Source organism: Sarcophilus harrisii, chromosome 2, assembly GCF_902635505.1.
Source record: "Sarcophilus harrisii chromosome 2, mSarHar1.11, whole genome shotgun sequence".
Lineage (NCBI taxonomy): Eukaryota > Metazoa > Chordata > Mammalia > Dasyuromorphia > Dasyuridae > Sarcophilus > Sarcophilus harrisii.
Genome location: NC_045427.1, coordinates 57476688 through 57504370, shown reverse-complemented (window position 1 = coordinate 57504370; position 27683 = coordinate 57476688). Strand labels below are relative to the sequence as shown.

The window sequence follows — 27683 nt, the reverse complement described above, 5'->3', positions numbered from 1 at the left end:
TGATAATTTTGACAGAACCCATGCCAGGGTAATTTTTTTTACAACATTATCCCTTGCACTCACTTCTGTTCCGATTTTTCCCTTCCCTCTCTCCACCCCCTCCCCCAGATGGTAAGCAGTCCTATACATGTTAAATAGGTTATAGTAGATCTTAGATACAATATGTGTGTGCAGAACCGAACAGTTCTCTTGTTGCTCAGAGAGAATTGGATTTAGAAGGTCTAAATAACTGGGGAAGAAGAACAAAAATGCAAGCAGTTTACATTCATTTCCTAGTGTTCTTTCTTTGGTTGTAGCTGCTTCTGTCCATCCTTGATCAATTGAAACTGAGTTAGATCTTCTCTTTGTTGAAGAAATCCACTTCCATCAGAATATATCCTCATACAGTATTGTTGTTGAGGTATATAATGATCTCCTGGTTCTGCTCATTTCACTCAGCATCAGTTCATGTAAGTCTCGCCAATCCTCTCTGTATTCATCCTGCTGGTCGTTTCTTACAGAACAATAATATTCCATAACATTCATATACCACAATTTACTCAACCATTCTCCAATTGATGGGCATCCATTCATTTTCCAGCTTCTAGCCACTACAAACTGGGCTGCCACAAACATTTTGGCACATACAGGTCCCTTTCCCTTCTTTAGTATCTCTTTGGGGTATAAGCCCAGTAGAAACACTGCTGGATCAAAGGGTATGCACAGTTTGATAACTTTTTGAGCATAGTTCCAAATTGGTGGACAGCTTATCCTTTTGTTTTCTCATATAATTCTTTGATTTCAAAGGTGAGTCCTTAAAATTTGAAGTTATAAGAAAATGTGGATATATAAGTCATTTAAAATTCCTAAGGCTCATTCTTCATTACAAGCCAAAGAAATTATATTTTTAAAAACCCCAGCATTTATGTCATTCCTTAGGAGGACGACACTTAAAGTATCAAACAAGAATGATCAGATAAATTAAGGCAATAACCCAAAGCCACTAATTATGCAATATAAACATTTATGGTATAACTGTTTTGTCCCAGACATGGAAGGGATCAGGAAATAGCAAAATTTATTTTTTGCAATCTTTTTCCAGCTTACCCACCCCACCTCCATATAACCTTTTTATTTAACAAAACATACGCATGGGTAATTTTTCAACATTGACCCTTGAAAAACCTTCTGTTCCAGATTTTCCCCTCCTTCCCCCTCTCTTTCCCCTAGATGGCAGATAGTCCAATACATATTAAATATGAAAATATATGTTAAATACAATATATGTATACATATTTATATAGTTATCTTGCTGCACAAGAAAAATCGGATCAAGAAGGAAAAAAAAAATCTGAGAAAGAAAACAAAATATCTTGCTGATTCTAAACAAGATACTCTTATCTTCTAAGTCTGTGCATTTAACACCTGCTTTATGCTAGGCAGGGGGATAAACGCATGGAGGAGACAAAAACTGTTCAAACAAGACAGATACAAGATATCAAGATATACTGAAGAAAATCTTAGGGGCAAAGGCATTAGCATTAAAATATATAAGGACCAGCCTCTTGCATAGGTGGAATTTTAGCTAAGACTTCAGGAGAGCCACATGTAACACAGGTGACAAGTGATATAATTCCAGATATGGGGGACAACCTGTAAAAATGCAGAGACTTGAGAAATTTGGCTTATATGTATTTTACTATAGATTCTATATGGATATATGACCTTATTATTAAAGAACATACATTTTAAAAATCAGAAAAGAAGCAGCTCTTGCAACTATGGATAAGAAATACATTCTTAATCAAACTAGGAATAGAAGCAGTTATAAAAGATTAGATAGATAACTTCAGTTATATGAAACTAAAAAGCTTCTGAACAAAAAGAATTAATAGATCTAGAAGGGAAACTGTCAAGTGCAAAAAAAATTTGATTTGGTATCCAGGATATATATAAACAAGTAACATATATGAAACCAAAAGCCATTTTCCAATAGATAAATGGTCAAAGAATATGAACAAAGAATTCTCAAATGAAGAATTGCAAACTATTAAGTACCACATGAAAGAATACTCAAAATCATTAGAAGTGAAACTCAGTATAATTTCACACTTTGTAAATTGGCAAAGATAACAAAAGATGGAAATAATGTTAGAGACGATAGGCATACTAGTATTTTGTTGGTGAATCAGTGAGAACATTTGGAATTATGCACATAAAGTGACTAAAATGTCCAAATACCCTTTGTTTCCATTACTAAAGCACAAAAGGGGACCATTGATAAGAAAAAGTGTTTTAGACATCAAAAGATTTATAGGTACACTTTTTGTGATGGCAAAATAATTGGAAACAGAATAGATGCCCACCAGTTGGAAAATGGCTAAACAAATTATGACATGAGTACAATGTTCCATGACTGTGCATTTGTAAGAAGTGACAAATTTTGACAAAGAGAAGCAGGAGAAGATTTGTGTGAACTGATAGAGTGAAGTCAGTAAAGCCAAGAAGACAATACATCCAATGACTACAGTAATGAAAATGGAAGGCACAATAAAAACACAAAAACAAAAGTGAATCATAAAGGAAAATTACTCAAAAATAAGCATAACTCAGTAGAATAGATGAGGATATATTTCCATCCCACCCCAAGTGTTGTGACATTGCATTTGCTCTCAGCCTTGGTCAGTGCATTGGTTTGACTGATATTTTTTTTAATTTTCTTTATCGAAATTTAAAAAAAAATTTTTTAATTATCTTTGTTGAAAAAAATATTATGTATTGTGTGAAATGCTTTTCTAGGAGGAGTAGGGGAGAAAGACTACAGGAAACTATGATAATGTAAAAATGATCTTTTTTTTTTTAAAGAAAATGCATAAACTTGTATCCCAAAGAGATCATAAAAAAGGGAAATGACCTATATGCACAAAATTATTTATAGCAGCTCATTTTGTGGTAGCAAAACATTGGAAATTGAGGGGTTGACCTGGGGAATGGATGAACAAGCAAGCTATGGCATATATGTAATGGAGTTACAATATATTGTGCTGTAAGAAAGGATGAGCACAGTTCAGAAAAACCAAGAAAGACTTATATGAACTGATATAAAGTGAAATTAGCAGAAACTAGAACACTGTACACACTAATAGCTAGTTTTTCTCCATAATACAATGATTCCAGACAATTCTAAAGGATTCTTGTTGGAAAATGGTATCAACATCTGGGAAAGAACAGAAGAAGTCTGAATGCAGATTGAAGCATACTATTTTCACTTAATTTTGGGTGTGTGTTTTTTCTTTCCTTTTAGTCTGTTTCTTCTTTCACAACATGACTAATATGGAAATGTGTTTAAAATTATTGTCTATATATAACCTATGTAAAATTGCTTACCATTTCAGGAAAGGGGAGGAAGATGAAGGGAAAAAATTTGGAATTCAAAATTTTGTTAAATTGAATGTTAAAGTTTGTTATATATCATTGGGGGAAAAAATTTTAAGGAAAAAAAAGAAAATGCACAGACTTAGAAGATAGAGTATCTTGTTTAGAATCAGCAAGATATTTTGTTTTCTTTCTCAGATTTTTTTTTCCTTCTTGATCCGATTTTTCTTGTGCAGCAAGATAACTATAAATATGTATACATATATTGTATTTAACATATATTTTCATATTTAATATGTATTGGACTATCTGCCATCTAGGGGAAAGAGAGGGGGAAGGAGGAGAAAATCTGGAACAGAAGGTTTTTCAAGGGTCAATGTTGAAAAATTACCCATGCGTATGTTTTGTTAAATAAAAAGTTTTAATTAAAAAAAAAAACAGCAAAATGAACAGTATCACTGAATGTTAGGTTATATGGAGGTGGGGTGGGTAAGCTGGAAAAAGATTGCAAAAAATAAGAAGGGTCCAAATTACAGAGTGCTTTTAAAGTCAGTAAAGAATTTTAGAAATATTAGGGAGCCACTGGAGTTTTTTATTAAAAGTAGGTGGTAACATGATTAGATCATGTTACTTGTGTTACATGATCAGATCCTCCTTTTAGGAAGATAATTTTGATCGCTGAATAGTGGTTGAACTCAAGTAGGGAAACATTTAAAGAAGGGAGCCCAATTAGTTGGCTGTTAACAATAGTTCAAGTGTGCAGTGATGAGAGCCTGCAGTGGAATGTTGATGGTATCAGGGGAAAGAAGCAATCATATGCAAGAAATATTGTGAAGGTAAAATTAATAGGCCTTGGCAACAGATCACTGTTGGGAGAAGAGTAAGGTGCTGACTATGACACCTGGGAGGATGGTGGTTCCCCTAACAGTAATAGCGGAAGTATTTGGAAAAGGGGAAAGGAGTTCAGTGTTAGACATGTTGAGTTTAAGATGTCTATCAGACATCTAGCTTGAGATGTCCAGTAGTCAGTCGGAAATGTGAGACAAGATCAACAAGATCTGATCATCAAGATCACCCCATGAAGTAAGTAGCATGAGTATTATTTCCATTTTATGAAGACAAAAGGTTATATGATTGTACAAGTAGGAGTTAACTGAGACAATATTTGTACCCAGATCTCCTGAGTCCACTCCTGACATGCTGCCAATTATATAGAAACATGAAAATTCATGGTTTTTAAAAGTAGTAAAAACTTAATTTATACAAGCACTGGCATTTAGAAGAGCAGTTTTTCATTTTGTGTATTGAAGGGAGTGGTAACAAGTAAACCTGTCCTTAAAATTTTTAATATTTACCATTCATTGGTAGGAAGACTCCTCATTTCATTCCTTTTTCTGACAGCAGGAGGATGCCTTGGCCCAGCAGGCCTTTGAAGAGGCTCGGAGAAGGACACGTGAATTTGAAGACAGAGACCGGTCTCATAGGGAGGAAATGGAGGTGAGAGTTTCACAGCTGCTGGCAGTAACTGGTTAGTACTTTACCCCAAACTCCCAGGGTGGGTTTGAAATGTTTGTTGGTTGATGCATCAAAGACTTATTGGTGATTTATGTTGGGGGTTTTTATTTTTACTCCTGTTTTGAATTTAATTGAATCCTGAACCTGAATGCATGATGTAGTGGAAAAAAACTATACAAATTTAAGGTATTATATGAAAACTAGTACTTTATCTCATTGCTATTTGTCTTTGTCAGTAAAAATCTTTGTCTGCCACATGTTCTGTCTTCTCCAAGATTTGTGGCTTTAATGTCTACTTTAGTTATTTGAAAAAGTTACCTCTGCTTAAAATATCTTTAGGCCAGAGTGGAACTTTTGGGCAACAGTGTTACTTGGTGCTATTAATTTTGTTTTTTTGAAGATACTTTGAGGGGAGAAAACCCTGTGATGTAAAAAGAGAAAAAGCTTTGGCACTCAAGGGACCTCTACTGCTTACTGCCTCACAGACCATGGGCGAGTCATCTTCTGTCTTGTGGCTTCTATTTCATCTTTTGTGATTGAGGGAGTTGAACAAGATCATCTTTCAGGACTCATTCAGAATCATTTATATTATTCTGTTTGTTAATTTGTACCAGGAATGTTTAGTGCTTAGATTCTGAGAAAATAGATTTGTTGACCACCTCTTTGTATTTTGTTTGTCAGATACATTTGTAACTATTTTTATGAAAATTCTACACATGAAAATTTACTTTTACAAGATATATAAAGAATGACAATTTATTTTACCAAAAAATTTCTCAATTTACATAAAAATTGATTTCTTCTGTTACATTTAAATTTCATTTATATAAATTTTAACAAAAATACATTTCCTCGGACACTTGATATTTATCAGCTTTGTGACCCTAAGCAAGTCAACCCCAATTGCCTTGCCAAAAAAAAAAAATTATTTTTGTTGCATAAATAAGGTAGATGTGTGTTTAAAATGCATTAGATGACTAGCATTTGAAATTAGGCCAAACATATATCATTTTTATGACTGACAAGCAAATAAATCAAAATGGCATGTAATATTATATAGAAAGTTCCCAGGAAATTCATATTTCGACTTCTCTTTGTACCTAAGATGTGGGTGGAATGTAAATGATATGGAAAAAGAAATGCTTCATAATGTTTTCCTGAAAATTTTCCAGTCTTAGAAATTTTGGCCCCATTTTAAAAAATACATATTTTTATAACAGTGAACTTTCCTTTGAATTATGAATTGAATGCTAAATTCCAGGTACTGTGCTAGGTTCTGGGAACACAAAACTAAAACCAGAACCGTCCCTGTCCTAAGAAAGCTTCTGTTCTACTTGGAGAAGGGAAGGCCAGGTTATGGAAGAGAGCTAGATCAGTGACACCAGTGAGAAACCTTTGTACAAAGGCCACAACTGCTCTAAGAAATTTAAGAAAGGCAAGGTTATGAATGGTTGATAGGTTAGAGCCAGACTGCAAAAAGCTTTAAGTGAAAGGAACTTTCACTGCTTTGAGGCAGTATGGAGCCACTAAAAATGCTTAAGCAGGGGAATGGCATGATCTGACCCATGCCATGTGGCAGATTTATTGGAGAGGAATGGCAAAATAGGAAATGAGTCCATCATTATTGCATTTATTAACTGCTTATCATGTGCCAAGAATTAGGCTAATAAAAGTTAAAGCAATCTCTACTGTCCAAGTCCTTCTTTTCTAGTAGGTATACACATATTAAAAAAATATATGAGTTAGTTGTGAGAGAGGGGATACTAGCAGTCAAGAAGACTAACGGGCAGCTTCATATACATTGTAAAAGGTGGCATTTGTCTGAGTCTTAAAGGAAGCCAGAGAAAAATGCAGAGACAAAGATGAGGAAGAAGATTCCCTAAAAGAAAACACACACATACACACACACACACACACACACACACACACACACACACACACACCAAAGATGGAATAGAATATGTCTAGAACATTAAGAAAACCAGAGTGTCTGAATTTCAGTTTGGCAAGGGGAGCAGTATCTGTGTGTGTAAAATCTGCAGAGATAGGAAAGGGAAAAGTTGTAAAAGAGTTATAAGTACCACACAATTATTGATAAGTGATTCTTGAAGCAATGAGATCAATAAGGAGAGATAGTTACCAATAGTCCAAGTAAATGATAAGGAAGACTTGGATAGGAGTGTGGCCATATATGAATGGAAAAGAGAGGATAGTGGAGGTGGACTCAACAAGTCTTAGCAAGTTATTTAATGAGAGAAGAAAAGGAAAGGAAAGAATCAAGAATGAATCCAAATTTCTGAATTTAGGTATCTAGAAGGATATCAGTGTCCTCCATAGAATCAATCAGCACCTCCTATGTACCAGGCACTGTGCCAGGTGCTTGGCTAGAGCCACAAAGAATGAAATAACCCTTCTCCTATACAAAGGTTACATTCAAATAGGGTGTACCAGGAACATATAACAATACAGGCAGCACAAATATTAAGTGAATAAAGACAAATATATCCAGAGTAACTTCAGAGGGAGGGCTTCATGTAAAATATGGTGCCTCATCTACATCTAAAAGATAGAAAGGAACTCTGAAGGAAAGGGTGAATTCTAGGCATAAGGGGTAATCATTGCAAAGACACTGAATCACGAAATGGAGTACCTTTTATTTAAGTTCTATCTTATTGCTTGCTATCTTGCAGAGGGGGAGGTAAAAGAGGGAGGGAGAACATTTTGGAATACAAAATCTTACAGAAATAAATTTTGAAAACTTTTCATATATTTGGAAAAAACAAAATGCTATTGAAAATTTAAAAAAAATAAACATATAAATGGGGGAGGGAAAGAAATGGCGTGTCCTGTGTTAAGAACGGAGAGAAGACTACTTAAATTGTATTGCAAAGTGTGGCAAAGACTTTTTTAGTGGGAAGTAAATTATGAGTTTCACTTTGGATATTTTGAGTTTGCAGTAGCAATGGGGTATCTAAGTGGGGATTATTAGGATGCAGTTGGGTGAGAAAGCATTGAACATTGAACAGGTAGATGATGCAATGGGTAAAGCACCAGTGCTGAAGTTAGAAGGATCTGAGTTCAAATTTGGCCTTAGACACTTGACACTTGCTAGCTATGACCATAGGCAAGTCACTTACCTAATTGATTAAAAAAAAAAAATCACACACAAGGATGGATATTAGGAAGAATAGTGCTGGATATTTGTATTTGTGAATCATTTGCATAGAGATGATAATTGATCAAAGGAGAAAGTATATAGTTGTGTTTTTTTAAAACAGTCCTAGGAGAGAGCACAAAGGAGCATCTACATTTGAAATTTAGGAATATATGAGGAATCAACAAAAGAGTATTCAACTAGACCAGTAGAAATGGATCGTGGAAATCAAGAAAAGAAAGTATCAGCATCTCTGAGAGGAAAAGAACTTTAAAGGCCTTTTGAATCAATCCACAAATTTTCTTATCTTACCCATATTTGAAGAGGGATCCCTTTGAAAATATACTTGACAGATAGTCCTAGAACTTTTGTTTGAAAAGTTCCAGTAAGAAGGAATCCATTACCTCAAATAGTTTGGTTTTTTTTAAACATTTGGATAGGCTAATTCTAGAAAGTTTTCCCTTATGTCAAGCCTAAATTGATTATCTGTGCAACTTTCATTCAACTGTTCTTGTTTGTATTTTGGGATTATGGGGAGAAAGTCATTAAGCTCCATATTTGGATTTCAAAAATGGATTCAATTCTTGACTCTTCTACCAATTCCCTGGGTGACCATGTCCTTGTTATTTCTCCTTCCTTGGCTTCAGCTCCAAGTATCCAAATGAGGGAATTGGATTAGATGACATCTTAAAGTCTCTCATGGCTCTAAATCTATGTATGATCCTAAACTAATTCCTCTAACACTTAGCCCTTTAGATATTTAAGATACCTATCAGATTACCCTCTAAGTTTTCTTTAGGCTGCACATCCCCCGTTCTTTCAGCAGATTCTTAAGCAGCATGAACTCAAGATTCTTTCCATCCTGGTAACCCTTTTCTAGATGCTCTGGTTAATCAATGTCCATCCTAAATAAGTGTGAGTCCCAGATCAGCATAGGACACCAAATATGGTCTAATGTGGCAAAATACAAAAGAACCATAACTCTTTTATTCCTAGATATTATGTTATTCTTGATGTATACTACTTGATTATGTTAATTTTCTTGAGTGCTATATCACACTGTGTCTAATTGAACTTAGAGTCCACTAAAACTCCCAGTTCCTTTTCAAGTGAACTACAAATTTATCCACTCATCAGCACTTACAAAATTGATTTTTAAAATTCAAATTAAGGCTTTATTTTCTTCACTATTCAAGAATTCATCAGTGTATAATCCCTGACTTAGAACCAAAGCTCCAGGTTTAAAAAGATTAGGTTTGATCTTGGGGAAAGTATCTCTTTAAAAAAAAAAATCTTCCCTTTCTTCAAGCACCCACCAAAGATCTCTTCTCTGAGAATTTAAATTTATACCATATGGATATAGGTCCCTACCAAAAAAGTAAAAGCTCAGCCAAAACTCAAGACTAAAAATATATAGCATCTAGGACAAATTTTATGTCATCCAACTTTTTTCACAAAGGAAAAGCCCAATTCCCCAGGAACCTTTGTTCCTTCAGACTTAACAATAATATTTGTGATTAAGGTCTCCTTGGAAAGGGAAAACACTTAAGAGTCACTTCTGTCCCTAAGCCCCCTCTTAGTCCATTTAGAAATGGCTGAATAAACTGTGGTATTTGAACATTGAAATGTTATTATGTACCAAGAAATTATAGCTAATGATGAATTCATAGAAACCTAGGAAAGATTTATGACTGAGAGAATAAAATAAGCAGTCAGAAGAATGCTGTCTATACACAGTGACGAGATCACCAAAAAGAAACTGTCTTTCTTGATGTCCTAATTCTGCCGAGAGCATCACCATTCCTCCAGTCATTCAGATTCACAACTTGTAAGAGTTATCCTTTATCTAATAATGATGATTGTTGGAGGGGATGTGGGAAAACTGGGACATTGATACATTGTTGGTGGAGTTGTGAATGAATCCAACCATTTTGGAGAGTAGTTTGGAACTATGCTCAAAAAGTTATCAAACTGTGCATACCCTTTGATCCAGCAGTGTTACTATTGGGCTTACATCCCAAAGAGATCATAAAGAAGGGAAAGGGACCTGTATGTGCACGAATGTTTGTGGCAGCCCTTTTTGTAGTGGCTAGAAACTGGAAACTGAATGGATGCCCATCAGTTGGAGAATGGCTGAATAAATTGTAGTATATGAATACTATGGAATATTACTGTTCTGTAAGAAATGACCAACAGGATGATTTCAGAAAGGCCTGGAGAGACTTACACGAACTGATGCTAAGTGAAATGAGCAGAACCAGGAGATCATTATATACTTCAACAACAATATTATATGATGACCAGTTCTGATGGACCTGGCCATCCTCAGCAACGAGATCAACCAAATCATTTCCAATGGAGCAGTAATGAACTGAACCAGCTACGCCCAGAGAAAGAACTCTGGGAGATGACTAAAAATCATTACATCGAATTCCCAATCTCTATATCTATGCCCACCTACATTTTTGATTCCCTTCACAAGCTAATTGTACAATATTTCAGAGTCTGATTCTTTTTGTACAGCAAAATAACGTTGTGATCATGTATACTTATTGTGTATCTAATTTATATTTTAATGTATTTAACATCTACTGGTCATCCTGCCATCTGGGGGAGGGGGTGGGGGGGTAAGAGGTAAAAAATTGGAACAAGAGGTTTGGCAATTGTTAATGCTGTAAAGTTACCCATGCATATAACCTGTAAATAAAAGGCTATTAAATAAAAAAAAAGAAACTAAAGTAAGAATAATAAAAGGGAAGTTCTAATAAAATTCAATCTACTATAAAAAAAAAGAGTTATCCTTTATCTAATCAGTCGCTAATTTTTATCATTTTCACTTCAAAATACCTTAAATTCGTCAGATAAACTTGTTTTAGTAAACATTTTTTAAACACCTACTCTGGGCTGGGTTTTTGTTCATCTTTCATTTTTAAAGAGGACTAATGACATCCCAAAATGATTTTTAAAAAAAAAAATTTTATAGCTTTTTATTGACAACATATGCCTGGGTAATTTTTCAACATTGTCTCTTGCATTCACTTCTGTTCCAACTTTTCCCTTCCCTCCCTCCACCCCCTCCCTTAGATGGCAGGCAGTCTCATACATGTTAAACATATTAAAATATATCTTAGATACAGTATATGTGTGCAGATCCATACAGTTATCTTTTTGCACAAGAAAAATTGGATTCAGAAGGAAAAAATAACCTGGGAAGAAAAACAAAAATGCAAATAGTCCTCATTCATTTCCCAGTGTTCTTTCTCTGGGTGTAGTTGATTCTGTCCATCACTGATCAATTGGAACTGAATTGGATCTTTGTCGAACAAAATGATATTTTTACTTGTTCATGATTTGAATTTAAGGGAGGCAGTTGCATTAAATACTCAGCCTCACTTTCTCCTCCAAAGTCCTCAAAGTCCCGTGGCAAGACAAAAATCAAGAAGATTGGAGGTGGCCCAGGGTGGAGTAGATAACGCTAGTTTTTAGTGTCTGACCAGACTTTAACTACTCCACAGCACCTGAGTCAACCTCCTTCTTGACTATTGGGACAAATTTTCTCACATATGCCCCGCATTCAATTGGCTAAAGTCTTCACATGTTTGCAGGAGTCACCGCTGCCATGCTCTCCCCTACCAAGTCACCAAAGCATTTGAGATTTGTCAGTTACTCTCAACCTGATTTTATAGCCTGTCTGCCAAGACAATTTTAGTCAGGGTTGGCCACTATGCATGCTGCAACTTCTTGGAGCCATTGTGATAGTTGCATGACAGGTGTGCATCTACAGGTGTAGATGAGCAGCCCTGAAAAGAGTTCCTCTCTTTATCCCATTGAGGGGAAGGCAAGGTGGGAAGAGTTATAAACTATGCTGTTTAAAATGGATTATTATTTTTTATTCTACTTCCACACCCTTCACTTTAGATAAGGAAAGTAAAAATTAGGCTATTTCAGAACCTGAATTGAATCTCTTACAGACTCTGGGAGTGTGTTTGGTAGAAAGTTGGAGGAAGTTGTAGAGTTGTATGTTTTTGTGTAGTTAAATTTTTATGTCAACTTGTTTTCATATCAATTTGTCAGAATACTGATTCTGAATGTATTACTATGCTTTCATCCTTTTTGCTTCCCAGAAGGAAGCAAAATTAAAATGGAGTACAATTTTTTTTTTATTTGAATATTCCAATTAAGATTTGCCTTCATGGGTAGACACATAATACTGAAAGAAGCATTAGAGATTATATACTCTGTACTCTTTATTTTATAGATAAGGAAGTTGGGGCCCAGAGGACAGTGTTTTTCTAAAGATCTCAAAGCAGTCTAGAGCCTGAGATAGAACCTAGAACTTCTTGTCTCCTGACTATAGGCTCTTTGCTTTCCTACTGTACCACACTCTGCTTCAAAAGGTATTTGTAATCACTACCCAAAGAGATGTACTATAAACAATAACTTCCTAGGAGCCCTGTGAGAGAAACTAGGATTATTTTGCCTGTAAAAGAGAAGGCTAAAGAGATTTAATAAGGTCTAAGTGGGTGGTCCCTGTTGCCTGGTTAGAGGGAAACACAAAGTGGCAATACTAAAATCAACAATCCTACTCAGAGTCTGGGATGTCCCTGATAAGAATTACTTAAATACTGGGAAAAGAAACTGAACTGATCAAATTAATGTGTTTGGGGAAACTCATTAGGCAAGTGGGCAGAGGGCCTGCTTAGAATCAGGAAGATGGAGATTCTGCCAAAGACACTGACTGTAAGGTACATTGTGTAAGTCACTTTACCCCACATGCAGAATAGAAATGATAATAATAGCCTGTGTTTCTGGATTGTTGCAAGGATCAAATGAGATCATGTATGTCAAAAACCTAAAAGTATCTGTGTCAGCTATTAGTCCTGCCTGGCTGTGCTTTTACTCATCCAAGACAGATCATTTAGAATTCATAAACTTAAGTTTATCTCTTTGCAAAATATGGAAAATATTTAATTCCTTTACTTTAAGTATCAAATAGACCATATCTGTATTGCTTTTCTGCTGAATTTCTGCAGTTAAATTTTCTTTCTTTCTTAAGAAATATCATGAACTTACCCTATTGGAAAACAATGGCTTGACTTGGCAAATAAGGGATACTTTCTGCAGTAGAAGGAATAAACATGATTTACTCTGGGAACCTTGGTTAAATTACTGTTAAATCATTGGCATGCGGGAAAATGATTTGCAGAGCAGTGGAATAAAAAGTCCCGGAGTTCTATTTCTGTGTACTCCTGCATTTCCACCCATATTTGGCTCCCAATGCCCCTTAGTTTTCCAAAAGAATTAACTCCTCTGTGATGATGTTAGTTGTGAAGAGAATAAAGGCTTCCCTGCCTTTAACCCTAATTGAAATAATAGAGGCTTAAATTGTTCTCTCCTAACAAGTCTGAGATTTTCATTTTGGTTCCAGTTTTATTTTACTTTTCTGGATTTGTCTGTAGTCACTTTAACCTGACTAACTTTGTATAAAGAATATTTTCTCATACCGTGGTAGACATGATGATTTAAAATATGAAAAATTTAATTCTGTTCAGTAAAAATCTTAGCTATTACATTTTCCTAATTTATATGATTAAGTTTTTGAACTTTGATAATATTATCATAAGGTTCAGTATTTAGGAACTGTAATTTGGCACTTAAAATAAATTTAATTCATATAATTTAGAATCTTTTGAAAACTGTATTTCATCTCTTATGTGTCAGGTTATGGAATTTAAATTATGTCAACTGTATCAGGGTCACTACTTAAACCTGAATGCTTCATCTTAGAAGATGGAGAACTTATAATTTTAAAGTTTAATGGGGACTGGTACTTTTTTAAAATATAAAATAATTAGTGATGTTGGACTTTCAGGTTTTGACATAGGCCTCTTCAGTGTTAAAAGGTAATTCATGACTTAAAATATCTGTTTAAAATTAGAAAGAATTTAAGACACTAGTAATTGAAATGACTTTAATGGAGACCAGATTGTGTAGTTCAATGGGGGAAAAAATCCTTGCAATATTCCACCACCCAGCTTCTGTCCCAGGAACGGGCGCCAGCTTTGGTCTTTGGAAACATTCATCCACTGTTGGGCAGCATATGAAAATAATCACATGTAGTTGGGTCTGTCTTTAAACATTTCTTTCCTCAGTAAAGTTTCATGCTTATCCTTCAGATCTCTATGTAGATACTTTCCCCACCATAACAAATAGGTAAAGTACTGCCAAAGAATGATTCCTAGTTGAATATTTCAAATAATCTGCACTGAGGTATGGGGCCAGAAAATGGGGAAATAGAGAAAGTGCCAGAAATGATGGGCAATTGATTGTGTTTAAGGAAAGATAGTTTGAACAACTGAAAATAAAATTATTCCAGTAGCTGTTTTTAAAGAGATTATATATGTTTACATGTTTGTTTTAATTGGTTTTTACACCAATCAACACTTTAAATAAATTGATTCTACTGTGAAAGAATGTTTATGCTAATATAAGATCTACCTTGTTACCCAAGCAGCAGGGAGATTTTCTATGCTTTGTAATCTGTAACTAATCAGATATTTTAATTTAATTTTCTCTATAAGGTTTGATGGAAAAATTACCCAAATTTTCAAATGTGAGGTACTTACAAGTATGTACCAGCATTAGTATAAGTGAGCCAATGTGTGTTCTGATGTGTGCTTATGTAAAAATGATAGCAAAGTCCTTAAAACTACTTGGTATAGTGAGACTGGTGCCAGATGATATCACTTATACTTGGAAAGATAACTCAAAATTTACTATAAGAGTTTAAAACGTAAAATTAAAATCTATTTTCCCCAAAAGTTACTCAAGACATTGCAATTCTAAAAAGAAGGCTCTCTAAGGACTTAGCAGAGATTGTGTTCTGATTATAAAAATGGTGTTTTAATTCCTTTAACATACCTGAATGTGTGATAACCTAAATTTACAGAACAAGGACACTCAGAAAAAAATATTAAATGATATCTAATGTTGAATGCCCTCCAAATTTTCTCATCCATAAATTCAGTATAATAAAAATTATAAAACATTTTGAATTTCGAGCACTTTTTTTTTTTTGCAAAATGCATTCATAACATTTATTTCATTCCACCTGTGATCACATCAGTGTAGATATTAATCCCTTCACCGAAGCTCTTCAAAATCCATTCTCTCTGCCTTGGCCCCTCCTTCTCCAATCTATCTGCCACCGATGACAAGGTAATTTTCTTAAAAGACAGGTCTCACCATGTCATTCTTTCTACTCAGTAAACTTCATTGGCTGTTTTGCACTTAAACCTTTCTTAACAATCTTGCCCCGAACTATCTTCCTAGCCTTGTTCATGTGCTGGCTGTCCCCTCCTCATCAAAAGTTTATTCCTTCTTCATTCTGCCTCTTAGCATCCTTTTTTCCCTTTAAGACTTAGCTAAAGCATCACATTTTGCATAAAGCATCACCTTTTACGTGAAACTTTGACTAATTTCTCCAACACTATTATAATGCCTTCCATCCTAAAAATATCTTGTATTTATTTTGTATATAATCAACATAAATTAATTTAAATACACAATGCTATTTAATTTAAGCACACATGCTAATGAGTCAATAAATGGATGCTTATATTTTTGACATTCATATGAAAAACTGTTCTTTATTTATAACACACAACCATGCTACTAATGTCAAGAACAGTTGATATATACAGTATCAGCCATGTCCAGAAATATATGTCTCATTGTACATATTTCATCTATCATTTCCCAGTCCCAATAAGGGATATCTACCCAACAATTATTGATCAAATACTTCCAATGGTTCATGGGACATGTAATCATCAAGTGGCTCCAATGATCAGTGAGGTTACAAGAACAAAAAAAAAAAATTGAACAGTCCCTATTCACAAAGGTATCTGTTTCATTCTTATCTTTATATATATTCTTGTCTTTATATATTTCTTATTCAGGACCTGGCACATAGCAAGTATTTAATAAATAGAGTGACTTATTGCTCATTGGAACTTCCAGTCAAGGAAATCACAAATCATTTTTTTGTATTTGGGTTTACCAACTTGGTTTCAGCATCTACAAATTTAGCTGAATCTCTAAACTCATGAAACAAGGTAGTTTGTTTTTTTTTTTTTAATGTGAAAAAATGTTACGAGAAAAGGTATGTAATACACTGAAAAACATTTGCAGAGTCCTTAACTAAAGTATATATTGGAATAAAGGCAAATATTTCACCATAGAGTATTTGTTTGGCAAGTGCTACCAAAACAAATTAACCTAAAAAATATCTGAAAAGCTTAACCTCCAAAAGATTCCATATGCCAACATTTTTTCTACATTAAGGTTTGCTGTGTCATAGCAAAATGATTTTTTAAGTTGTAGAATTTAAAGTTGTTATACAGTTTTCTTTTATAAAACCTGTCAAATTTAGTGACCTTTTAAATGGCATAACTGGCTATCAGTAGCATGCTACCTAGCAGGTTTTTTTAATATGCATATTTATCTGTCATTTCAGTATATATTTTTAAAAGTATTTATTGATCTGTTTCTAGATACCCTTCCATTTCCCAACATATACATCTTCCTCCATCCAAAGAACCTTTCCCTGTAACAAAAAAGAAAACGGGTAGAAAAAATAGTTAAGGAATATGACTAACCCCTCAATTGAATCTGACAGTATATGCCATGTTTCATGCAAAATAAAGTTACCCACAAAGAAGGGAGAAAAGGTTTTTTCATCTCCTCTTCAGAGCCAAACTTGGTAAACTTTAATTATTACCTAGCAATAAAACAATTCTTTTACATTCCCTAACTGATTCACCATCCCAGTCACCACTGTACCTTTTCCAAACCTTTTTATCTTTCCTCAAATTTCCCATGTCTCACCCTTCGCCTACCTTCTTAGCTGACCTTGCCTCATACTTCACTGAAAAAGAAATGAGATCATTTTCCAAGAGCTCCACTTGCCCCTTTCTTATCTTACCTCATACAGATTCCTTCTGCCACTTTATTCTCCTTCACTCCGTCAATCTTGAAAGGATGACCCTTCTCCTTCCCAAAGCAAACCCTTCTATATTCATGAGTGTTTCTCTTCTGTTGATCTTTTCCAGTAGATCATCTCTATTATCCCCATTCTCATTTAGCTTCAGTTTCTCACTGTCTGCTGTGTGCCTCTCATCTGTCCATAAACTTGAATTCCTCATCCTCAGAAAATCTTCCCTTGATCCACTCATCTCCACTAGCTAATACCTTATATCTCTTCCTTTTGTGGAATCCATCTACACTTTATGGCTCCTCTTTATTCTTAACCCTCTACAGTCTGATATGGGATTTGACCAGTTAACTCAATGCACTGAGTTAGGAATGGATTTTCTTATTCAAAGGATGGCAAGAAACCGATGTCATTGGATCAAAGAGTATGTACAAAGTGTAAGAAGACTGAAAAGATGGAGGGGCAGGTGGGAGTTATGAAGGGCTTTGTATGCCAAATATTATAGTTTATATTTCATCCTGGAGGTAAGAGGAAGCCATTATAATCCTACAATCATGACTTCACAATTATAATTTCCATCTGTCTGGCCATTCACCAATTATATAATCATTTTCTTTGTGTTCATTTGGAGTTTTCACAAAAAAGTGCTGCTGTAAATATTTTGGTGTTTCTTTGACCTTCTTTGAGTATATGCCTCTTGCTGAGATCACTACATCAGAATGAAATATGTACAGAACAAAGGTAAAAGGCTGGAGAAGAATCTATTATGCTTCCTTCAGCTGAAGTTTAAAAAAAAATAAACAGGGGTAGTGATCCTAATCTCAGATCAAGCAAAGGCAAAAATAGATTTAATTAAAAGAAATAAGGAAGGAAACTACATTTTGCTAAAGATTGCCACAGATAATGAATATCAACACTAAACATATATGCACCAAGTGATATGGCATCCAAATTCCTATAGAAGTTAAGAAAGCTGCAAGAAGAAATAGACAGCAAAATTATAATACTGGGGGGTCTTAACCTTCCTTTATCAGAACTAGATAAAGTGAATCATAAAATAAACAAGAAAGAAGTTAAAGAGGTAAATAGAATTTTAGAAAAGTTAGATATGATAGACTTTTGGAGAAAATTGAATGGGGACAGAAAGGAATATACTTTTTTCTCAGTAGTACATGGAACCTACACAAAAATTGATAATGTATTAGGGCATAAAAAACTTAAAATCAAACGCAGAAAGGCAGAAATAGTAAATGCATCTTTTTCAGATCAGGATGCAATAAAAAGTTGCATGTAATAAAGAACCAGAAAAAGATAGACCAAAAATTAATTGGAAACTGAATAACGGAATCCTAAAGAATGAGTGAAACAACACATTTATAGAAACAATCGATAATTTCACCCAAGACAATGACAGTAATGAGACAACATCCCTAAATTAGTGGGATGTAGCCAAAGTAGTTTTTAGGGGAAATTTTATATCTCTAGATGCTAACTTGAATAAAATAGAGAAAGAAAGAGAATGAACATGTAACTAAGAAAGCTAGGAAAAGAACAAACTAAAAGCCCCCAATTAAATACCAAATTTGAAATCCTAAAAATTAAAGGGGAGGTTAATAAAATTGAAAGTAAGAAAGTGATTGAACTAATAAATGAAAATAAGTTGGTTTTATGGGGAAAAAACAACAAAATAGATAACTTTTAGTTAATTTGATTAGAAAAAGGAAAGAAGAAAATCAAATTGCCAATATCAAAAATGAAAAGGGTGAACTTTGCACCAATGAAGAGGAAATTAAAACAATAATTAGGAGCTATTTTGCCCAACTGTATGACAATAAATCTGATAATCTAAGTGAACTGGATGAATACTTACAAAAATATAGATTGTCCAAATTAACAGAGATGAGATCACTCACTACTTCACAGAGTCTAAACATTTGTTCTTGTTCTTGTTCAGTAGTGTCCAGCTCCTCTTGATCCTATGGGACCATAGCTGTCTATTAGGTTTTCTTGGCAAAGATACTAGTGTGGTTTGTCATTTCCTTCTCCAGTGGCTCCTTTTATCAGACAATCAGGAATTAAGTGACTTGCCCAGAATCACACAGCTAGTAAGTTTGTGAAGCAGGATTTAGATTCTGGGTTTCCTAACCTTAGACCCAGCGTTATATCCACTGAGCTACCAACTGCCTCATGAACATTTTAGTTACTTCCAAATTGCTTTTCACAATGATTAGACTACTTCACAATTCTACCAACAGTGCATATACAGTTTCTGTCTTTCCGCATTTTTGATCTTCACTAGTATTTTATTTTATAATTTTTGCAGTTTTCTGAGTATGAAGTAGAGCTCAATATTGTTTTCATTTTCATTCTTTTATTAAGGATTTGGACCTCTTTTTTGGAAAACAATTAATATCCATTAGGGAATGACTAAACATTTTGTATTACTTCCTTATATATATCTTGTGTATCAAACAAAGGTAACAGTTTAACAAAAAATGAAAAACTAACTGTTTTTCAAAGGAATTTTGTATTTTGGCAAGAACACTTTCTAAGCAGGTACATGGAAATTTTTTTATAACTAATATGATTTGTTGCCTAAAATGATATAAGCACGTTACCTAAAATGATCCTCATATCTATACAACTTAAACTTGAAAACAGAATTTTCTAACATTAAAATCTTCCAAATGAAGAATTTCTGTGGCTATAACTATTTGTTAATATACATGTGTGTGTAAATTTAACACCTTCAGATTTTGTTTTCTATGAATTCAATCATGTTCAACTCTTCATGACATCATTTGGGGGTTTTCTTGACAAAGATTCCAGAGTGGTTTCCCATTTCTTCTCAAGCTTATTTTTCAGATGAAGAAAGTGAGGCAAACAGGTTAAGTGGCTTGCCCTGGGTCACATTGCTAATTAGTATATAAGGCTGGATTTGAACTTGGGAGGGTAAGTCTTCCTGATTCCAAACTAAGTGCTCTATCCACTGCCATCAAGTTACCTTAACCTTCCTATTAATTCTAAGAAGAAGTGACTTATTAAGGAAAGATGTGTAATGGGCTGAAACTGAGTTGATGCACTGAGGTCCAGCACTTAAGGCTAATTACCAATTGGACAATACTCTATTAGCATATGCTTGGAGAAAGAATGGCCCTGCCCGCTACTCTGTGCAGGTTTGATCTGTTGGTGGATAGAGAGATTGAGGAGGATTTAGAGGGTAGAGTAGGACTAGCCGGAGTGGGAGAAGAAAGAGGAGATTCCTGTCAGCAAGCTCTCCTCTCCCTTTGATAAAGAATAAAAATCAAGTTCTTTAGCTTATCCTGATTCCGGCTGATTTTAAAGTATCCAGGGTGCTAACACGGTCTTCACAAAGATGAAAATTTATCAGCTATGAGAACTACTCAAATAAAGTATTGAAATAAAATGAACTCTGAACCATATATTTTTACATAATTAACAAATATATATGTATATATACACACACACATACATACATGTTGGGAGTTTGTATTTAATTTTTTTTTCTAGTGGAAGTGAGTTATCAAAATAATATTTTGGATTTCTGAAGGCAAGTATCTAACAGCCAATATTGGGAATATCTATCGTAAAAAAGTTATTCATAAAATGTCCACATTAGGAAGGATTTTAGTGATCATCTGGTTCAATGTATTTTCTCTTTTTTTTTAAATTTTTAATAGCTTTTTATTTACAACTTATATGCATGGGTAATTTTACAGCATTGACAATTGCCAACCTTTTGTTCCAATTTTTCCCCTCCTTCCCCCCACCCTCTCCCCTAGATGGCAGGGTGACCAATACATGTTAAATATAGTAAAGTATAAATTAAATACAAAATAAGTATACATGACCAAACTGTTATTTTGCTGTACAAAAAGAATCGGACTCTGAAGTATTGTACAATTAGCCTGTGAAGGAAATCAAAAAATGCAGGCAGACAAAAATAGAGGGATTGGGAATTCAATGTAATGGTTCTTAGTCATCTCCCAGAGTTTTTTCGCTGGGTGTAGCTGGTTCAATCAATGTATTTTCATCTTAGAGTTGAAAGTATCAGGAAAATGACTTGTCCAAAGTCATTTAATAAAGATTTAAGTAGCTACTGTGTGCTAAGCACTGAGGATACAAATGTGAATAAGAAAGACACTCCCTATCCTTAAGAAGCTTATAATCTAACTGGGGAAGACAGTTCACAAAAGGAAGCTGAAAAGGAGGTAGGGACAGAGAATTAGAAAAGAAGGTACATGGGCAGAACAGGGTAGAGTCTAGTCCAAGGATTACAAACTGATGGGCAATGAAGAAAATGAATGGCTTTGGGAATCTTCATTAATTGGAGACTTTGGAAGAAGTTCCTTGTTTTGTCTTCCAGTCTCCAGTCAGAGGGGCACAGGGCACTCTGGGTGCTGATGAGGTGTACCAAAGCTAATGCAATCACAGCAAGTTAATAGCATTGTAACAAAAAAAAAAAAATCATGTAGAAATAATTTTGTGCTTATATTGATCTTATACACATACCCCTAACCTGAATAGACTTCCCTGAAAGCCATTTCACAAAGTCATGATTATTGATGCTTATTTATGGACTAAAATCATCATCCATAATTTTTTTTTCAGAGGGAGTGTCCAGCAGACCTGTGATTTCAACTGTGTAAGGAACTCCCAGGTTGGAAACTTCCTCCACCAAGCAGATTGTCATCTGTAGCTTGTACTTTTAGCCTCACATCTTACTGTCTGTTAATTTCACTTATCAAATGATGGGGTTAACCTCTAAGTTCCCTTCTAGCTCTAAATTTGTGGGACAGTCCATTATTCTTATATAAATGAAGATAACAATAAGCATTTACCTATAACTTTAATAGTTATGTTAGCACTGAAAGATTGAAATGACTTGAACTCAGGTCTTAATTCCAAGTCTAGCTCTCCTCTACCACTGCCTTATCTCTCACCTCATCATCATAATAGCTCTCATGCCTTGAGGTTAGAAAAATATTTCCTCTCTGTGGGAAGGAAGGGTTCTTTGATGAATCTGTATCTCCTTGTTAGGGTTATAACCCTCACAGATACAGGTCACAGCTCATTCACCATCTTCTGAGCCTGTGCTGTTCTTGTGCATATTCTTCTGTAAATTCTCAAGGGCCTGCTATTAGAAACCTTCTTCTGAACATTGTAATATTTCTGGGATATCATTATAGCACTTGAACTGCCTGTTATCTCCCACTCTAAATACATGACTAGCTCATCTCTTACTTATGCTATATATAATAAGCACTATCTAGAAAAGGTTCTTTTTCAGGTTCATTAACCCCCAGATTTATACTATTATACATACTTTCTATTCCCACAAAATTTGGAACAGGACACTTGAAATAAATTTGCTTAGAATATAGAATATTGCCCTGAGAATCTGTAGTTTGGGATTCAGATCCTAGCTTTGACATTTATAAGTTTTGTGACCTTGGACAAATCACATTCTCCATAAACATCTTTAGAATAAAGATGGTACATACTTACCTCATGAGTGTTGTGAAGAAAATATTTTATAGATCTTAAAATACTAGAGAAATGTTAGTTAAGCTCAATCTCCCCATTTAAGTCAAAAGGAAGAATTAATATTAAGGAAATGATGTTACTGATGTCCCTATGAGAGCCACCTTACTTTATATATCCATTTTGTATCTGTGCATCTGGCTCTGATTTGATTGGTTTTAAGAGAGCATTTGATTTTATTTCCTAAACTACCTCCTATGAGACAGGGTCCTAAAGGTGATTAATTCCATTTTTACCTATAAAACTTTTTTCCTCCTGTAATTAAGGATATGCTAGAAAGCAGAAGTGGTCTTTATATTGGAGACAGAATAACCAGAAAAAAGTGCTTGCTCTGCCGAGTCCTCTTTGTGAGCACAGCTCAGCAGTATGTGCGGAGACTATTTTTGTAATAGAAACAGGCGCGAGTCTGTGTGTGGTTTTTGTGTTTGTTTTTTGTGTATTTCTGGAGCCTTAAATTCTATGTGTTCCAAGAAAAATCTCTTATTCTCTATTTATTTTAACCCCCTACAGAGTTCTGTTTTTTAAATTGCTGAACTATGCTAGAGGACATGTTATGAAAAATGTGGACCATATGAAAGTTCCTATCTGTGGTGGGCCTCTCCTAGAGGTCAGGCTAGGGAGATGAGAGAGGAAGTCAGACAGAGAGTTAATGGGATGTAATGACTAGAGACTGCTCTAGAGGAATATGGTCTAGGCGGAAGAAAGCATGTCTGCCTTATATTCCTTCTGAGAAACAAAGGCTGTGTTAGGTCCTATCTCAGAGGTCAGATTTTGTTGTGTATGCATTAATCTTTTTAATTAATTAGAATAGGAATTTCATCTTCCTAATCGAAATCAATTTTTTTAATATTAGAAATTCACAATAGGAAGAATACTGGATATGAATTCAGAAAACCTGCGTTTGAATTTCAGTTCTACTGATTACTTTGTGTGTGATTTTGGACAAGGCTCTAGGCCTCATTACCCCCTTCCTAACATTACCAAATTGGATTGAATGATCTCCAAAGTTTCTTTCAAGTCTAAATCCTATAATTCTTTAGGAGGAAACAAAGTTCATATATAAATGCTGAGGGGGAAAATGCCCTATTGTTTTGTTTCTCCAGATAGCTAGTTAAGAGAGTTTTGATGAGAATGTTATATAGTTTAATAAGCATGTTGATCATTGGCTGCTTGTTAGGCTGGTAAAGATTTTTCTCATCTGCCTTTTTCTGTAGCCTAGCTTTATCACCATAATAAAAAAATTATTACCCATATTTTATTTGCAGAACATTTTCCTGATGGCTATAGCGTATATAAAACATTATCCACATTTTATAGATAAGGAACAGAAGCAGAAAGAAGCTAACTATTGCCCCCAGAGATACATGGTTATCAGAGGCAACATTAACTTTCTCTTAAAGACAATATTCTTCTAGTCACTCAAACTCAAAACTGAGAAGTTATTCTTGACTTTTCACTTTGATTCACCACCCAAATCTGGTCAATCCAGTCTCCATGACAATATCAGCACTCAGGTGACTAGCTATCATTTCAATTCTGATCTTCATTACCTCTTTTTGCTGTAAGGATCCCAATTGATGTCTTTGCAGTTAACTCTCCATTCACCAATCCATGTTCTATACTGTTGCCAAATTAATATCCCTAAAGCTCAGGGCTGACCATGGATTGCTCTTTCATACCTCTAGGAAGGGATTCTTTTTTTAAAAAAAAATTTTAATAGCTTCTTATTTTCAAAATATATGCAAAGATAGTTTTCAGCATTCATCCTTGCCAAACCTTGCATTCCAAAATGTTTTTCCCTCTCTTCCCTCCCTCCCCTAGGCAGCAAGTAATCCAATATATGTTAAACATGTGCAGTTCTTCTATACATATTTCCACAATCATGTTGCACAAGAAAAATCAGATCAAAAAGGAAAAAATGAGAAAGAAGCAAAAAACAAGCAAACAGCAATAAAAAAGGTGAAAATACTATGTTGTAATCCACATTCAGTCCCTATAGTCCTCTTTCTAGATACAGATGGCTCTCTCCATCACGTCTATTGGAATTGCCCTGAATCACCCTACTGTTCAAAAGGGCCACATCCATCAGAATTAATCATTACATAATCTTTCTGTTGCCATGTACAATGATCTCCTGGTTCTTCTCACTTCACTCAGCATCAGTTCATGTAAGTCTCCCTAGGCCTCTCTGAAATCATCCTGCTGATCATTTCTTATAGAACAATAATATTCCATAACAATTATATACAAGAAATTAGCCATTCTGCAACTGATGGGCATCCACTCAATTTAGAAAGGAATTCTTAATGGGTTCTGGGCCCTGAACTCCTTTGGCTCTAAGGTGAGGCCTGTGCCCCTTAGCAGAACAGTGTGTTTAAAATGTATGATTATAGGGAAAGTAGGGGAAGAAGAGGTAATAATTATTTAGTGCCTATTATGTGTCAGACTCTGTTTTTACAAATATCATCTCATTTGATCCTCACAACAATTCTGCACTTTACAGGTGAAGAAACTGAGGGAAAACAAAGATAAAGGAACTTGCCCAGAACCATATAACTAGCAAGTGTCTGAGGATAAATTTAAATTGAGATCTTTCTGGCCAAGGTCCAGTGCTTTAGCAGCCCTGCCACCTGCTTCTAATATCTAGAATGACAAAGGAAGCCAATTATTCTGAAATACAGTTGCCAAAATATATTTTTAGACAAGTTCACAAACCTTAGGTGAAGACTCCCTGCTCTAGGATAAAACTCTCCTATCTGGCATTTTATGCCAGTCATGTCTAACCCCAGCCTGTCTTTCCAGACTTATTACACATTAGATGAACGACATATAATGTGTAATGTTCTAAATTCCAGCCAAATTTTCCTATTTGCTATTTCTAATTTGTAGCATTCCACCTCCCACCTCCATGTCTTTGTCTAGGCTGCCCTTGATATCTGGAATATTCTTTCCTCCTCACTTCTGCCTCTTGAGGCCCTAGCTTCTTTCAGAGCTTCCATCAAGTGATCACCATCTATTAAGACCCTTTCATGACTCTTGGGTCCCAGTTATTCTTCCCATCCAATATCCAACAAAGTTGGGGATTTATTTTATATTTACTTATCTGCATCATGTTTTCCTCTTTAAGTTTTTAGGAGGCAGAAACACATTTCCTATTGTCTTTGTATACCCAGTGCCTGACACATAATAGGCTCTTTTTAAAAAAAAAATAAATGTTGACAAGATTAAATTAGAACTTCCTGGCCAGTATAAAAGTTTGCATATTTACTTATGTAATGTGAAAGATGATATTAAAAAGTGCTGTGTTTTAAAATGATATCCTCATTTTATCTTTAAAAATATTTAGTGCTGTAAATTAGCCTTTTGTTTTAATCTGTTGACTTTGATTTTACTTTTTGATGAATTTTCTAATTTTTGATCATCATTCATTTCTAAAACAATAATTCTTAGAATCACTGCCTCTGTTTCTTTAGCCTTTAGCAGTCGTTGCAATTAGAAGTTATTGATTAGGCTTAGAAACAATGTGAGTTGCAACCTAGAGGCAGTTATGGTCTATTAAAAAAATGCCAGACCCAGAGTCAGAAGACCCAGGTTCAGACACATAGACTTGACTCCTCCACATTAGTTTCTTATTGGCAAAATAATAATAAAACCACTATTTCCTACCTCACAGGTTGTTTTGAAGAAAGGGTTTTGTAGACACTAAGGTACTTTGTAAACAGCACTTTATTTTTATTATTTATTATTATCAAAAGTTTCTCTTTCCCTGAGATCTAGAATCTAGCTTACATTTCCCTGGGTCCTTTCTGGTGCTAAAATTCTACACTTCTTTAATAACAATTTTCCTTCATTTTAGTCTCCTTTAGAAAACTAAATGTTTAAAAATGTTCAGTAATTTAACTTAATAAAATGGGAGACCAGTCAGATAATTTTCATTGATTCAGAGGCCTGTGTCTTTAGTTATTTACTCTACTTTGCCTTTGCTATCAGGGTAATAGCCTTAGAAAGTGGTATCATTTAGATTCATCCAGTCTTTCATCATCCAAGTCTCACCTTTTTTAGGTTGACAGAAATAGAAATCATTTATAACTTCAAAATCATCCAGGGATATGATACCATTCCTCTTCTGTACTACCTTGCTGCCCAAAAGGAGTAACCTGTATTGAGATGTCTATATAAGCTAATAAAATCAATGATACCCCCCCATCAGGCTTGTTCACATGTGTTTTATTTTAAAAGCTGTGTAAAATTATTATTAATAAAAGGTTTGAATCAGAAGGATTAGGAATAACAGGACAGTCATTGTCGACTGAATAGGTAGTCATAAAAGATTTTCTGATTAATTCTTTCTGCTACCCCACTAACAGGCAAGATTTATGATAAAATATAAACTTAGGAACATCATACTTTTAATGTCATGAAATTTAGAAATTGGAAAAGTATCTTATAAATTCAACATCCTATCCATCTGAAGTACTTTTATGACGTCCCTGACACATTGTCTCAATTAGCCTCTCTGATTGAATACTCCTTTAAAAAAAAAAAAAAAGAAATTTAGACATCCCTTTTCAATGTAGGACAATTATTTGTTAAGACATTATGCCTTACGTTGAGCAAAAATCTACTTCCTTGTAATTCCTATTTATTTGACCTAATTCTGCCCTTTGCAACAACACAGGACAAGTTTTTCTCCCTCTTGCATATGATATCCTTTCAATATTTAAACATAGAAAGCTATTCATCTAAAATGTATCTTCACTTGACCATCTTACAGTTTTTTTGTAAACGTTCCTCAATGTTTTCCCTGAAAACCACGTTGTTTTGAATGCTTTTTTAGTTTGTAACTATTTATCCATTTGGCACCTTTACACCTTTAGCAAACTCACATGGAGTCTCTTTGCTTTCGGTTTGTTCCTCATCATATGTTGCCATTAGGCGTTGCCTTTCGACTGCTATTGCCTCCTCTTCTTGTCTTCTCTTCTTCTTAGTCACATGGCCTTGGTATGAAAAGAAGCTTAAAAGTATTTTTAATGGCAGAAAAAAGAATCGCAAAGTAATCCTTTTCATGCTACATAGCCCAGTCTTCCATGCAGTTAGCAA

The 27683-nt window shown here is 34.6% G+C and overlaps 1 protein-coding gene across 6 annotated transcripts in view; it reads left to right on the top strand.

Annotated features, from left to right (window-relative positions):
* CBFB (core-binding factor subunit beta) overlaps positions 1–27683 on the top strand; it is a 90007-nt gene that overhangs the window by 47489 nt on the left and 14835 nt on the right. For 2 of the 6 annotated variants that reach the window (XM_031950314.1, XM_031950316.1), the window contains exon 5: positions 4756–4851. In XM_031950314.1, the coding sequence (XP_031806174.1) occupies positions 4756–4851 (96 nt within the window). Of the gene's footprint in view, positions 1–4755; positions 4883–5269; positions 5596–27683 lie in introns of those variants that run through there. The other 4 variants (XM_031950317.1, XM_031950312.1, XM_031950315.1 and 1 more) reach the window with 3 other exon arrangements.